Genomic DNA, 16320 nt, shown 5'->3' with positions numbered 1-16320 from the left:
AAGACCATGCTCAGGGATGCATCTTGTATTAAAGCTTGTGAAATTGGTCAATCTTTGCATATGTAGTTACAGAGATGTAACAGAGGGCACAATGATAACATAATATTACATGTACAGTTGTACCTCGTTTTTTTAAAACACCCAATGTTGTCTCAAAATCAACTAAGGTCACTTTACAAATTATATGTGAAGTCTGTTTCCTTACATGAACTATTAATACGTTACTTGCTGTGACAATCAAATACTCACATTTTGAAGAGTTAAATGAAGAGTGCGACAACCAGGTGAGAGTGGTAATGTTGCAGTGAGGAGATATTCTTGCAGTTGAGGATGTCTGAACTGAGACAGCAAAGCTATCACACTTGTCACTTGCAGGTTTACTTCATATGGCTAAATCACAAATGGTTCAAATTAATTTTATTTTTTCACACTGAAGAAATTATGGGCACCCCACAACCAACAAGATTTTGTTGCATACAGTACCTGGTCTAAAAGTCTCTGTAGTTTTTTGAATAACATGTTTAAAAATGCACCTTCGTAGAATGCCTCTCGGCTATCTTCTACATCTAAAAACAAAGGTAGTTTGGTTATTTCCTCTATTTTTGTTTTTATGGAATTAATTTAATAAAATACATACCAGGTGCTGGCACTGAAGTGACAGGCCAGTCAAAGCAACTGGTTTGCAAAGAACGTTGGCTGCACTGAAACAAAGACAGTAAATTATTGTTATTTCTGCATAATTCACTTGCATCATAATGACACAATAAGAGTGGCAAAGTAGTTAGGGTGTTAATTCTCCTTTCTGACGTTCCATGCTAATTCAAAGATATTTTTGTGTGGTTTATGAACATGCAGGAAAAGCAGATATTAATGAGTGTTACTGAAATCCGAAAAAGAAAATTGGGGGTACACATGAATATTTCAATGATAATAATGATATTCTGTAAAAAGATTTAAATTATGTATGGTGTCCTTTTCCAAATTGCAGCTTACTTATCTCGGAAAAATGCATGGTTATGCCCAATTTTCTTTTTGGATACCAAGAGCACTTGCTAAGTTCTGCTTTCTCTGCATAGTTTCAAGTCGAGCAAAAATATCCCTGTATTAGTAAGCACCACCAAGAGGAAACCATGGTTTCTTGAGATGCGCAGAATAAATGCACAATAGCAATAGTAGGCACTGTCCTTAAAATGCCATACTGGCCAATAACTGGATTTTCCTTGGTGGTCCTGAATTGAATGCTGCCATTTCCTAGTTGAGTTTCGCAATGCTGTTATGATTATAATTCATACATTTTATTTCTCTACGCAAACCCTAAAGATTCAAGCTTTCAACACCACTGTGTATAGATCTAGGTTCTTTTCACCCCTGAATCCGTCTCCATTGACGAGTAAAATTGTCTGGCATTAAACAGATTCACATCTATCAGATGAGTGTAACTCTTGGGGAAAAGGTTAATTAATGTAGGCCTTTTTTCTGATGGCCTCATTATTTTGACAAAGGCCATAAATTATATCAGATTTCATTGTTATTTTCCTTTCTTATCCTCAAAACTTTGTAGTCCCAGAATGGTTTTAACCTATTTTTAACAGTGTGAAAACCCAATCTTAAGGATCCTGGAAGTTTAAGAGAAAATCAAGTGATACCATCACGATAATATGGTTTTTATGAGTTCATTTTGCCTCTGTGAAATAGATACAAATTTTATCCTGTGACACCCAGATAAACATACAAGCTTTTGAAAGGAAATACCTAGGAGTTTCAGATGAAAACAGGTCCTACCCTCTACCTCCAAATATTACAGCCCACAAAGATATTGTTAACTTAGAAGTTGATATGTGTGAGGTTTCATTTGTGTACCTGTCGGTGTGCATCTTTTAAATAGGTGTCATATCCTGAGTCTCCTGTTAGAGCTGATGTCTTAATCTCATCAGGTACCAGCGAAATAAAACTAAAAAATCAAAAAGAAATTCAGTTCTTGTGTTTTCTTCAAGTGACGATAATTATGCTAACTATGGAAAAGAATGCTGTTGACAAGATACAAAGATTCCCCGGTAGGAAAAGCCATGCTGACTTCTGCTACAAAATTAATTATCAGATGGAATGTTATACAGAGTTGTAGTGCTACTTTCAAAGCAGATTATTTATGAACTACAGTCTCAAAAAATAGACAACATTATTTCCAACAGGTGATTGTTAAGTAACCACACAATATCAATAAAATCTAATGGCATTCCTGCCAGCATTGTTCACTGTATTGCCGCAAAAACAATCAACACAACACAATCAACCATTTCAGCACATTTATGAACCAACCATGTACTAAATGAAGAGATCTATTTTTCCATGGTGAATTGGGAATACTTGGAAAAAATCCAAATAACTCATGCTCCCAGATCCTAAGCCAAGTTTATCAGTGGCTTGAACCAGTTTCACCACTTTTAAGAGACCTTCTTATTAGAGGGATGACACTGCAACACTGTATCACGTACATGTAACAGCAGTGTTATGGTACCATTATGATGTGATGGTTACCATGGAAACATAAAAGCTCTCCAACCCTCTATTTTGTCTTTACTTGCTTAATTTATCTCAAAAATGAACTCGGTGACCCCCATTACATGTATCATTGTAGAATTATAATTATTAGCAATCTGAGATAAAACTATCGGCACACTTTAAAAACATTCATGGGAGCCAATTCAAATCTACCTTTAAATTTGGAAAAATTTAAGGTAGCTCTGAGTTGGCTCCCATGATTTTTGTGGTAGTGCACTACACACTATGTCACTGGGTTGTATGAGTGTAAAGTGGAAGTTTGTGGTGACAATAGGCCTGCAGCGTGTGCATAAGGGAGGGGTTGCATTCAAAGACAAGTGTTTGGATAGGCATAAAATGTGTCATCACCTCTCTAAGACAAGCGCGACCCTTATGTCACAACAGCGGACATACAAGCCGCGTAGGACGTAAGATCAAAAGGGCCGATGTCCTGCCTCTGGGCTGGTCATATCTGGTCATAAGGCCATAAAACAAAAGCTTCTGTCAAAACCATCATTTGACACCTCTTTTTTGACAAAACTCAAGTGTTTTACAGACTCGTCCTATTTTGCAATCTGCCGCACACTAGAGAGGCATGGCGAACGGAAACTTTCAATATAATTCTGACCATTTCCATCCCTTAACATATTCGCCGGCCTTCTACTCGTCTGGGCCGTCCTACGGTCATAATCAGCAGTTATTTTATCCACCACAGAATGACTTGCAGCAGTTCAGCAATCAGGTATTTCATCAGTCGCAGAACAACTTGCAGTAGTTCAGCATCGAGTCTGAACCAAGTCCTGGGAGTACTTCGAAGGCACCGGCCAAAAAAAACACTTGCGAGTGATGGGACCCCGACAGCGATATGTCTACCATGCACGACTGACATGGGTCATACCTACTGGGATTAATTTTTGTTTCCAGTGTTGGCCATGTCCTGCTATGGCCTCGATGTTATTATGATCAAATGTCTTTAAACACGACCCTTGCCTAACTCACGAACATAAACAGGTCTCTCGGAAGCGTGCTTGAGTTTCAACAAAATGAGCCCCAAAATCGGCAAAAATTTGTGACGCTGACGAATAATAATAAAGCAGCTGCTATTTCCAAAACCATGGAATTACCTGGTGATAAATAACTTCGTTTAGGAAAGTACATTTTTGACTTTGTAGAAACAATGGTCAACCTCAAGAGTTGCGTGATTGTGATCCTTGTGTTGAATTTGCACATTTTTTGTCAATCTTTTAAACACTTGAAAGGAAAAAAAACCAAACTAACAAAAACAAAAACCCGGTGTCTTGGCATCACTTTGACACAAAAGTATCCTTTCTTTCACTAGTAAACATGCCAGGTAACTTGATCACGGTGCCCGCTGAATTCAATGTCACTTTCGATTTTGCAATGTACTTGTGCAGCCAAAACTACAATTACAGAAAAATTGAACATAGCAAAAATCTCCCAAAATATTTTTAGCTTATGGTAACCTTTTATATTTCTCTGTTCAAAATGTACGTTGTTTTCATGTCGTAAATTTTCTTGCTGATGACAAAATATTTTATTCTCGATCAACATTTCCTGAAAACTTCCTTCTGCTCTTCCTAAAAGCTGTGTATCAATATTTATTTACTTTTGCTTCAATATTTGTTTTACATAAAGCAAGCAAACAAAATCTGTACCTTGCTTAGTTCGCAGTTTTGAGTGTCAAAAATAATATAATTTTCGGTCCTATGTTTCTGACGAGTCCAATATTTTGAGGTCACCCATCCAAATACTAACCCTGCCCGACAGGGATTAACTTCAGTGAACGTTTGTCTTAGAAAGCTGTCAGAAGCTCAGAGTGCATGGTTAACCTTGTGGTGAAAAACAAGTTGTAAGGGAACTTGGAAATGGTCAGGGGGCTATTTACCTAACACATCTACCATGGCACTATAATGATATACGGCACAAAAACAATATCGTGAACTATTTGAGCTACATGTTACGCAAAGATAACTTGAATCTCCTGGAAGACAAAATGTAGCTCAGTTGACAATAATACAGAGCTGTGATATTGCACTACCACACATATGCAATGCGTACCTATTTTTTGAAACTTTGCTAATAGTTTTATCTCAGATTGCTAATTACTATTCTAGGATAAAAAATGGGAGTAACCCAGGTCATTTTTGGGATATGCAAGTAAAGACAAAATAAAATTATTGGGTGTTTTTGGAGAACTTTTCATGTTGCCATGGTAACCTATAACGTCATAATAGTTGGCGGGTTTTGTTAAGCAATGAATGAAGGGGTAGTTTCTAAAGAAACTGTGGTGCTGCGTCGGTGGGGAAGTAGTGTACAATTGGTGATACCATAACATTGCTGTTACTTGTTTAAGCAATAGAAGATGTTTTCTATGTTTCCATTGCCTCATCTAAACACTCGGGGGAGTTGGGAGAATTCGAGACAGTTATGCAAACTCGAGACGCAGTCAAGGGTTTGCATCACTGTCTCGAATTCTCCCAACTCCCCCTCGTGTTTAGACGAGGCTATGGAAAGACGGAAAAAAGTCCTCTATTGCTTTTATAAAATATTTCTCAAGGATAATTCGATAAATGAAGGAAAATGGTTTTTTACTTCTAGATTGAAACAGATTTTCTTGATACACGCTCACATTTCCTAACAGCCAATCAAAATTCGTGCGATGTCACAGCCATGTTTCCATACTCTCATCTAAACACAGCTATTGACCAATGAGAGTGCACATACTATCCTAATTATTTTATAATACAGTATAACAGTTATAACCTTTCTGATAAGAAAGTCTTGTAAAAGCGATGAAACTGGTTCCAGCAAGGGGACATAGTTGAGTGGACCTACAGTCCATGAAGGTGTTGTTAACCCATTCGTGCCTAAAGCACCCCCAATTGACAAGTAAAATCATGTGACCTTAGGCTAAAATCTATAAGTCTCACTCTCAGGGGGTAAAGGGTTGATGGCCTGGCTCCGGTGAGTCTCCTGTTGCTCAGTGGTAGAGCATAAGAACTAGTAATCAGAAGGTTGCAGGTTCGAGTCCTGCAAATGTTGAGCACTAAGATCTTTTTCCCAGCAACCCCAAGTCAATATCACATGATGTTCAATGGGAAGTTACATATCCCTTTTACATACCTTATGGACGACAATTTTGATTTCAAGGATGGCCAACATGATATTAATACTGCCGCCAATTGACCAGAATTCTCTGTATATTTTTATCCCCACCTGTTCACAACTTGTTCCACTTCATCTCTGTCAATGTCCTCAACAATCTGTGGTGACCCCAGACCATCAGGTGTCAGGGGTGGCGTAGAGGGTGATGGGGGCACTGCCAAATTTTCAGCAACAGGCCCATTACTTGTTGTAGAGGTACCTCCATTAATAACTGCAGGTGCACAAAAGTACTTTCTACTCCTCAAGTTCCGAAGAACAAGATTATTTAAAACTATTTCACAAGGTTTGTCAAGCAGCACTTCAAACAACTTCAAGGTTTCAATGCTGACCTGCAAACAAGATACATGTAATAAAATAGTTGACATGTCAAGATGATCACAATAATAATTATTGAAATACTCTTATATCATAATCTACATTGTAGCTTCTGTGAAAGATCTCTTGGTGAATACAGTAGGTACTGGGGTATCTTTTTCTCCTAACCTCCCATCCAGGGCTTAAATTCAACTCCAGTCCCTTTCCTATTTTCATGTATTGTTATTCAGGCCATACTAAAGTGGCCCTCAATTTCCAATATGTAGAACCAGTGGTTTCAATAAACACCAACCACTGACAAATAGGATTGGCTACTTCACAGGAAAGGCGAAGTTGAAGAAAGAACAAGTGGGCATTCACAAGTGAGACATAGCATATCAAGACTTACATGTATGTCAATAACAACAGCAACTTAAATTCTCTGAGAATGTTTTCTTACCTCATCAGATAAGTGGTCACATCTTTGAATAAGCGTATGTCTTAACTTGTGGTCTCCAGTACTAGTAGGAATTTCTGGAGATGTTCCCTCACCAAGCAGAAATATGCACATTTCTAGAAACAACGGAAAACGTTGACGACCAATAATAAATTATTTTAATAGTTATTTTAAAACAACAACCCTTTTAACAAAGACACTAACATCAACCAAAATGGAACATGAAGGGCTGTGCTTCTTGAATTTTTAGGTTCACGGGTGTCCCAAGCTGTTGCATGTATTGAACATACACACAATAAATGGTGGAGAAAGCCAAGGCCTATTGCTCTTTTGATCAAAGTTCATTTATGCCTAGAGTTCTGGTGCCGGTTGTTCGATAGCCAATTAACTTAATCCAGGATTAGTGTAAACTTTCGTTTCATGTTTTCAACTTTTTGGTGAAAGTTCCGTTTGGTTATTCTTGTTTTTCAAGATTGAATTCTTCTAATGTAAAGTTTTCCTGAATATCAGCATTGATCAGCATTTGGGAGAAGAGAAATAAACTCCTTGGTTAAATTTTAATCTGGGGTTAGCGTTAATCTGCCTTTGAACAACCGGGCCCTGGTGTAATAAGATGACAGTGCTTATGGAACACAGCACAAAACTTCCTTTTGAAGCCTACAGCTATCTCAATAGGGATAGGATTAGTATAAATTTTATGTCTACTTGAGAAGTAGGGCCAAAGGGACACTTCGTGACTGTTAACACTAGCTTTTCTGGTCACATGGTACATGCTTTTTACACAGTCAATCCGGGACATTCTTGCCATTGTTATAAACCCAAAAGAATCACTTGCTCTATTACATCAGGGATGCAATAAACTCCTTTTTGTAAACAACACCATTGAAAAATCATGATTGCAGACACCTTGAAGGAGATGAGGTGAAGTGACAGCCTTCAGACATCTTCTCAAGATTGCTGTTGTGGAAATGATACCAAGCTCTGATCTAAAACAGATAAATGGTGAAAAGAAAGGAAACAGCCATTAGCAGATTAAATTAAATTATGATGTAGTTTTTGACCCTGTTTGCATTTTCAAGCTAAACCAAGGGATTGTTGTGGAAGGCACTTGATTCTGTATCTTGGTCTAAAACATTTTTGTGATAATGATACATTAACTCAAAATAACAAACAAATTATTTTGCTCCCATGCACACTTCATAAAAAAGGAAGAGAACTGTCAAAAGCTTGCTCAATAGAGCTTTTTAATGTATTGTTTAGGGAAAGTCAAAACTACCCTGCGAGCAGAGTCTCCTTCCATCTTCTGATCTAGGAAGATCAAAGGAGACTTTGCTCGCAGGGTAAGTCAAAACACGAAAACGCACAAAAGGCGTGGTGACTTAGGCACATGCAAGTGATTAATTAATCAACCGTGGACGCAACCGAGCTCTGTGATAATTTGTGCAATAAAAAAAGCCCCATATGGCAATGTGTCAGTAATGTCATAAAAGGTTATCTGTCATTCTTTTAGGTCTTCCGCCTCTGTGTTGCTGTTTGTTGACCACCATCTTGGATATTACTCGGTTGTGCTTGAATGAATTTGAACAAAAGCCTGAAGTGACCCCCTTTAAAGTGCATCTTCATGTTTAAGTCCAAATCTTGACCATTATGGCAGTTTGTTATTTGATTACCCTTAAAAGATTGTATTTTTAATTAGTGTATCTGACCATCACGGGTTAGGAACCCTTTACTTACTGTTGAATAAGGTCTGGTTCAATCACTGTCTGGAGAAATCTTTCCCTAACACCCACTGCTAATGCTTTGCCAACAAGCTATGTTGAAACGACCAAAACCATAAGTTAAGGGTAGCAAAAGAGTGAAATAAATTATGAACTTTCTGCGATGTTTTACTGAAATATATGTACCTGCTTTAAAAACTACTAACTACTAACTTGACAAAATCAACGAGTTAACCAGGCATCAATGTGACGGTTTCTTCACACCAGACTGCCTGTTATTTCCTGACAATATCTAACTTGAGCAGGGGGCTTATTATTTGATTTGCATTAACTTGTCAATTTCAATTTACAGCGTCCCCGATTACAGTGTAGTGCTCTACAGCGCTAGAAGATTAGACACGAAACAAAGTTCCTTTCCTTTTCGATTTCCTTTCCTTTTAACAAAGAAGCTGGACTCTAAAGGCCGGCTACCTCCCAGGCCCCAGTTGCTTAAAGACCAGAAAACGTTATCCAGTGGAAAAGTCACTATCTGCCAGTTTCAATCTCTGCAAAGATTTCAGTATTTGCCCACGCAGCTGTGAATATGCACACTCTAAGCACATTAATTTTAGTTAAAAGGTGTGTAAGAAAATCTTGGCCCATGTTTAACGTGAAATATAATTATTATTACCTATAAACTTTGGATAGTGAGTTATGCACTGGATAAAGTTATTGAGCCTTTGACCACCTGCAGTCAGATGGCTTGATTGCTGCTCAGATTGCAGGACATTGCAATGCATTTGGCATGTTTAATTGAATACACATTGTTTCACACTCCCTTTGCAACTATAGTTACTTAAGTTCCTTTCAACAATCCACAGATCAAAATATGATTTTCATGCATTTCACTATTATTGTCTTGACCTTGTGTGCTTCTTTTGACAACTGGTCAACATAATCCAACCAAGAGAGAAAAGATATCAACTGCCTTTTTCCAGGAAATGATAAAACATCTTCATTATCACTCTGATGATCAAGCCTGTGGAAAACATGAAGAAAAACGAATAATCTAAGCAGGAATTTATTGGAAAGCCACAGTCTTACAAGCAGCTGCAGAATGTACATTGTTGAATGTACAGAATGTTGTAGTTCAATGAAGTTCCAGTCAAAATGATGTAAATTCATTGACAGTCATGAATGGGAGGATCAAACCAGTTTGCAAACATGACCCAAATTTTGAACTACTGCAACATAAGTGTGTGATGTATTTCACAAATTACATGATATGGAAAGGAATCCAAAAAACTTGTTGGTTATACATGTATGGTCATTGTTGAGGTAATCATCTTTGTAATTGTGACCCGTCAAGTTAAATTACATGAGATGGTTCAAAACTTGCAATGAAGCCCAGGGTTACTATTCTCAAAGCTGTGATACATGTAGCTGCAATGGATAAACCGTCATTTCCCTAATCATTTCCCTAATTGAGGCCAGCAGTGTGGTCTCAAAAATATCAAGCATAACATGTCCAATTAAACTTTTAAAGTGAAACACAATACCATTACTATTCTTACACCCAATAAACAATATTACTAATTAAAACAAACATGTCCATATGGAAGCAGGAATGGCATACACGTAGTGGTGTGAATAATTGCCTTTCACAAATATGACCCAGGTTCGATTTCACCACTTAAGGTGGCTGGGACCAGTTTCACTACTTTTAAGGACCTTTTAATTAGAAGGGTTGTCACTACAAAACTGTATCACGTAAAAGAAATGTTATGGTACCATATCAAACACTAATTATTACTTAACAAAATGCGCTCACTATTTTGACGTAATAGGTTACCATGGCAACATGAAAGCTCTTCAAAAACACCCTATATTTCGTCATTACTTGCTTATATCTTAATAATGAACTCGGTGACCCCCATTTTTTATTGTAGAATAGTAATTAGCATCTTGAGATAGAACTATCAGCAAAGTTTAAAAAAATTCTTGGGAGCCAATTCAGAGCTACCTTAATTTTTCGAAAATTTAAGGTAGCTCTGAATTGGCTCCCAAGAATTTTTTTTAACTTTGCAGATAGTCCTATCTCAAATTGCTAATTACTATTTTACAATAAAAAATGGGGGTCACCGAGTTCATTATTAAGATATAAGCAAGTAAAGACGAAATATAGGGTGTTTTTGGAGAGCTTTCATGTTGCCTTGGTAACCTATTACGTCAAAATTGTGAGCACATTTTGTTAAGCAATAATTGGTGTTTCATATGGTACCATAACATTGCTGTTACGTGATACAGTATAGTAGTTATAACCCATCTAATAAGAAGGTCTCTAAAAGTGGTGAAACTGGTTCCAGCTACCTTAAATGTCAATGTATACGACAAGATGACCATAACATTGCTGTTACGTGATACAGTATAGTAGTTATAACCCATCTAATAAGAAGGTCTCTAAAAGTGGTGAAACTGGTTCCAGCCACCTTAAATGTCAATGTATACGACAAGATGTTTGTGGGTCAAGTTTGTTGGTTTTCCACTCTTCTCTGAGGTCTTTTCCCTGGGTACTCTGGTCTTTCCCTCTCACTAACAACCAACATTTGATTTGATCTGATTTAAATTCATTTGATTAAGTTTCACTTAGAGTCTCCCCAATTAGTAAAGCACTGATACTCAGCAAGGTAAGCTTGAAAAGTGATCCTTATTGTTGTCATAGTCATCATCATTATAGAAACTTGAGGTTTTGTGGGCTTAAAGGAGTATAAGTATCACCTGTAGTAAGCAGTTTCCATTCTGAACAAACACACATGGAAAAACGTGACCTCCAAACCCAACGTGGGTGCTCAGAACTTTAAAAGTACCATATGTGGGTCTAAAAGTCAAGTCTTATGATAATTTAACTCACCCCCATTTTGCAGCAACAGCAGATATATCTAGTGGCTCCATGTTTTTTGGTAAATGGTCAAATAAAACTTTTAACCTGTCTGCCTGGAGAAATAGGAAAGCAAAATGTTATGCCTGTTGATTTTCAAAGGTTACACCTTTAAATATTAGTTACAGTTACTGTAATGTACAATTATTAATAACCAAAGTGACACTGTTGATGTTGTAGTTAAAATTTTCCCTTAATTAAACAATTTTCAGACTAGTTTTTGTGGCAGTGAACTGTGAGTGCCATACCCATATTTTATTCCACTATCATGCCACTTTGCCATATTTGGTCAAGAGAACGCACAAAATATGAGATGGCAATACACTGCAGTGTCCCGGTTTGACTGTTTTAGAACAGAGTAAATGCGGACGAAGGGATGTTTTTCAAAGAAAGAAACGTTTTCAACACGATGCAAAGCCTGATAATTACATTGTAGCTTGTCACCATTTCGTTTATCCAATCAAATAAAGGACATTTGGCTGGCTTTTTGTGCTGTTTACATGGCTCGCACGTGCCCTGAAGGACACATGATGCATTTTTTAACAACACTCTTACCAAATAAAATTGAAGCAAAATAACACCTTGTTTGTAATGTATTTGTGGACATTTTGCCCATTGCTTGTATTTTTCCTCACACCCAAGAGGCTCGGAAAAATCTACATAACTCGCAAAATATCCTCATGTATTATATGTTAAACCAACAAATAACATTATGTTATCAGGGCCGTCTGAGTGAGTGAGTGAGTGAGTGTAAGGTTGTATTTTCTTTTACTTGGCAAGAACACTGGAGGCATTCTTGCCTAGGGTGCTTGTGGACTTTGTGAGTCAACACCCGCTTAGCCTAACCACACCGTTTACCGCTATTCCTCCCAATAAAGGAATGAAAGAAGATTTGAAAAAAAGCCTTTGACAACCAAATACAAAAGATAGGTATGCATTGCGTACGTGTGGTAGTGCAGAAACTTGACACAGTGCTTTATTCCATACTGTCAACTGAGCTGCCTTTTGTTTTCCAGGACATAATGGGTAAAATTCTAAACCCAGAAAGATTGAAGAAAATAAATGGGAATTAAGAAAGATTGGCTTTGAGGCTGAAATGAAGTTCAACTTCTTTTTCACAGCAAGCTTAAGCATGTACTCTGAGTGTCTGACAGTTTCCATGACGAAAGTCCACCAAAGTTAACTCCTGTCTGGTGGGGTTAGTATCTGGATGGGAGACTTCAAAATATACAACTTGCTGCCAGAAACATGTGAACAAAAATTCTATTTTAATGTTCAAAAATGTGAACTGAGCATGGTACAGATTTTCTTAGCCTGCTTCATGCAAAACAAATATAATTATTATTGCAAGTGACATCGATTTCAGCGGCTGCCTGTGATCAAGTTACCTTGCGTGTTACTAACAACTGGATGCACCTGTGGTAAAATGTTGTTAGGTAGTTTTTTTCTATTAAGTGTTATAAAAGTTGACAAGAAATGTGCACATTAAACACAAAGATCACAATTGTCCAACTCTTAAGGTTGACCATTGCTTCTGCAAGGTCAAAAATTCACTCTCCTGGACGAGGTTATTTATAACCAGGTAATTCCATGGTTTTGGAAATAGAAACTGCTTTATTATTTATCAGCGTCACAAATTCTTGTCGATTTTGGGGCTCATTCTTTGAAATTAAAGCACACTTCCAACAGACCCGTTTATTTTCTTCCGCTTCTCTATTTTTCATACAGATATAATTTTTTAAAAGAAAAGTGGAGCGAAAAATTGTGAATAAATTACAAGAGAAGAAAGAAGCTATTGGTGAAATAAACAGACACAGTCTAACTGATATAATCTACATGTTTACCAATCAGCAAAATTAAAGTAGTTTTGCTGAACGTACACTTGCACTCGATGACCAAAAGATATCAACATAATTATGTGAAAACTAAGTTGCGATTTTTTGTTGTTTCGTATAACTCAGAAGAGCTCATCTTTTCCATTACTAGGAAACAATTTTGAGCACAGCGCCATGGAATTTCAACACAAACAAGCTGACGAAATCTAGATTTCTTGCCGATCAATCGTAATGATAAAGACAAAAATAGTTATCTACTGTTTTTCTTTCCGTTGCGAGGAAATTACTGTTGATTTTTTTCAATGCAGGCAGAGAAGTTGACCTGGACTTTGAGAGTAAAAATATTATGGTCAACTGGTGAATTTTTTCTTGTTTATTTGACCTGCAGAATGTACAATGTATGTGGAATGTGAGCTTGCATGACAATCTCTGTAGACATAAAAATAGTGATTTTGATTTAAGACATTTAAGAATTTAAATATGTCTGTTAATTTGACAAAAATGTACTCAAACAGTTTCAATCTCTTTTCATTGAGAAAACAAAGAAAGGAAAAAGGTGACAAGTGGGCCGAAACAATAATTGTTGTAATTCAAAAAAACCGTACATTAAGTTAGTTTGGGACTCCATCACCATTCATCAAAACCATGAAAAGAAGATCACAGAAGAGCCTTTAACAACAAACACTGTAGAAACAAGATGCTTATAAGAACGTATCCGTGAGATGCACAAGCAGTTAACACAAATTGTGCAGTTACAGTGAACTACAACTATGGGTAAACTTTGGAAAATGGCGACAGATTACGAGAAAGATAAATAAGTAATTTAACTAGAAGTTGTTTGTTGCAGTACAGAAAGAGATTCTGTACTGCAGAATCAAAGCTACCTTTCAAAAGTCAAAGGCTTAAGGTGGCTCTGAATCTACTCAACTTAATTTTTTGAAACTTTGCAGAAAGTTTTATCTTAGCCTTCTGATCACTTTCCAGCAATAGAAAATGGGGGTCACTGAGTTTGCTTCTGAGATATGTGCAACTACAGACAACATAAAGGGTGTTAATTTTACAGGGCTTTCCCATTGCCACCTTGACTTATTATGTCACAGTAATGACCGCATCTTGTTCAGCAATAATTAGAGTGTCGTACGGTACCATAACATTGCTAATATACGTAATACACCATTATAGTGCCAAACCTTCTAATAAGAACGTTACTTGGAAGCTTTGAAACTGGCTTGAGCCACCTTAACGCTCAAAAATATAAACTAAGCAAGGTACAGGTTTTGTTCTAAGCTTGCTTTATGCAAACCAAATATATACAGTTTTTAATAAGAGCAGAAGGAAGCTTTTAGGATTAAGTGTCGATCGAGAATAAAACGATTTGCCATCAGCAACAAAATTTGCGAGATGAAAACACCATAAATTTTTGTATAACAAGTTACCATCAGCGATACACATTTTGGGAGATTTTTGCTACGTTCATATTTTCTATTGTACTTTTGGTTGTACACTAAAAAGTGATCAAGTTACCTTGTGTGTTTATAAAAATGTAAGCTTACTAACTACTCACGGAACAAAGGATTCATCTGTGACAAAATGACAGCAAGACATTGGGTTTGTTTTTGTTAGTTTTTTTTTCTTTCAAGTGTTATAAAGTCCGACAAGATATGTGTGAATTCAACACAAAGATTGCAATCGCTGAAGTTATTCTAAGTGTCAACTGAAGCTAAGCCCCTTCAAATAGGGTTAGTACTTGGATGGGGGACCTCTACGAAGTCCCTGTGATGATGATAGCTAATTTTCTTTTTAAAACTCGATTTCATTTTTTATTTTGTTTGGCCGTTGAAGGTTATTTTCTTATCTTCTTTGTACGTTGGAATGACTGAACAAACTGGTTCCCAAGAAACAGGTTGACTAGAGTATTCGTTCTATGCAAAATAATGTTCACAGTGGAACACACAAGAACGAAGCAAGATCTAGAAATAACGTAAAACATTCTCCTTACCTTTAAAGCTTGCCATTCTCAAAGAGAAAGCATCTGTCCACTTTATCAAATACTTTCAGATGTGAGATTTAATACTTTATTATACATTGAGCTCACTATCTCTTTCCTGATTGGCCGAAAGCCTACAGTGAATTTTCGAAATCAGCGCCCGTGACGTCATAACTGCAGATTATACATTAATCATGTCAAGGTCAGCCAAGGTCACGGGTAATCATGTCATGTATGACCGCAGTGCATGATTTCTTAGGGTAATCATGTCAAGTTCGCGCGCTTTGTGTTGCTTGCTGTCAGTGAAGAAGCACAACAGTGACCGTTTTTTTTTTCCTTCAATGTATAATAAAACAATTATTAGATTCGGTTTTTGTGATATCCAGAATAATCAAGGTCTCGGTAAGGGTTATCAGCCTCAGCCTTCGGCTTCGGCTGATAACCCTTACCTCGACCTTGATTATTCTGGATATCACAAAAACCTCATCCAATAATTGTTTAGTATCAATCATCAAATTTATGATTGCTCTCATCGCAATACAAGAACTTCGTTACTGTGGTCGAGTGGTCTAACACACTCTCAGAATGACAGAAAGCTGGGGCAAGTGTGGGTGATCTAATCACTATAAGGGAATTTGGAAATACTGAAGGACATAAAATTGGATTCACCTGATCTGAGATTACCGGTAATTCAATATCTGTGGGGTATTGCACACTTGTGACTACCAACCAAAAAAACAAAAGACATTCAACTGGTTTTAGATTTGTGATGCTGTAGGCATACCACGTAAAAAGAAATCACATTTGTTAAAAAAAGATGAGATATCTTCGTCACAAAGATTTCCCAATGGTCTCCCATCCAGGTACCCACTGTATGCCATAGGGCATACTCAAGTGAAAACATCAAACTGTTCATAATCAGAACGCAAAACGACAACAAAATTGGATAAAACAATTCACAGTAAAATAAAATTTAATTTTGGGAATTTAATTACTACACAATACCAGCCAAAATAATTGCACTAACCACATGCACAGACTGCGTGCCTATATTTTTTAAACTTTCCTTTGTGTTATGGACATTATCATAATCTGAAACAAAGGAAGTTAAAAAACTACTGTGCAATTCATTTGAAAAAAACTTAGCCAAGGAAAAATTTTAACAACAACATCGTTGCCATTGCCATTGTTGTCGTCGTCATTGTTAAAAACAATTAGGCACATATAATTTGAAATTTGACACATGTATGTACTGAAGGGTTTACAAACAAACTAACCATGACTTCACAGAATGGTGTGTACAGGATAATAACAGTGGCTGCATGATCTTCAGGAAGAGATGCACAGAGCATCAGACCTTCACATGCTTTCACAGCTATTCTGCTATC

The 16320-nt window shown here is 36.9% G+C and overlaps 1 protein-coding gene across 2 annotated transcripts in view; it reads right to left on the bottom strand.

Moving 5' to 3' along the window:
- Positions 1–16320, bottom strand: part of LOC138007279 (FHF complex subunit HOOK interacting protein 2A-like) — a 32873-nt gene that overhangs the window by 3613 nt on the left and 12940 nt on the right. For both annotated transcript variants that reach the window (XM_068854087.1, XM_068854088.1), the window contains 11 exons: positions 16210–16320; positions 11084–11166; positions 9097–9211; positions 8210–8286; positions 7382–7461; positions 6479–6591; positions 5776–6053; positions 1861–1951; positions 638–701; positions 484–566; positions 250–390 (listed from right to left, as the gene is read on the bottom strand). In XM_068854087.1, the coding sequence (XP_068710188.1) occupies positions 250–390; positions 484–566; positions 638–701; positions 1861–1951; positions 5776–6053; positions 6479–6591; positions 7382–7461; positions 8210–8286; positions 9097–9211; positions 11084–11166; positions 16210–16320 (1236 nt within the window). The remainder of the gene's footprint in view (positions 1–249; positions 391–483; positions 567–637; positions 702–1860; positions 1952–5775; positions 6054–6478; positions 6592–7381; positions 7462–8209; positions 8287–9096; positions 9212–11083; positions 11167–16209) is intronic.

Source organism: Montipora foliosa, chromosome 6, assembly GCF_036669935.1.
Source record: "Montipora foliosa isolate CH-2021 chromosome 6, ASM3666993v2, whole genome shotgun sequence".
NCBI lineage: Eukaryota > Metazoa > Cnidaria > Anthozoa > Scleractinia > Acroporidae > Montipora > Montipora foliosa.
The sequence above is the reverse complement of the archived record's forward strand: the minus strand, read 5'-3'. Positions and strand labels throughout refer to the sequence as shown.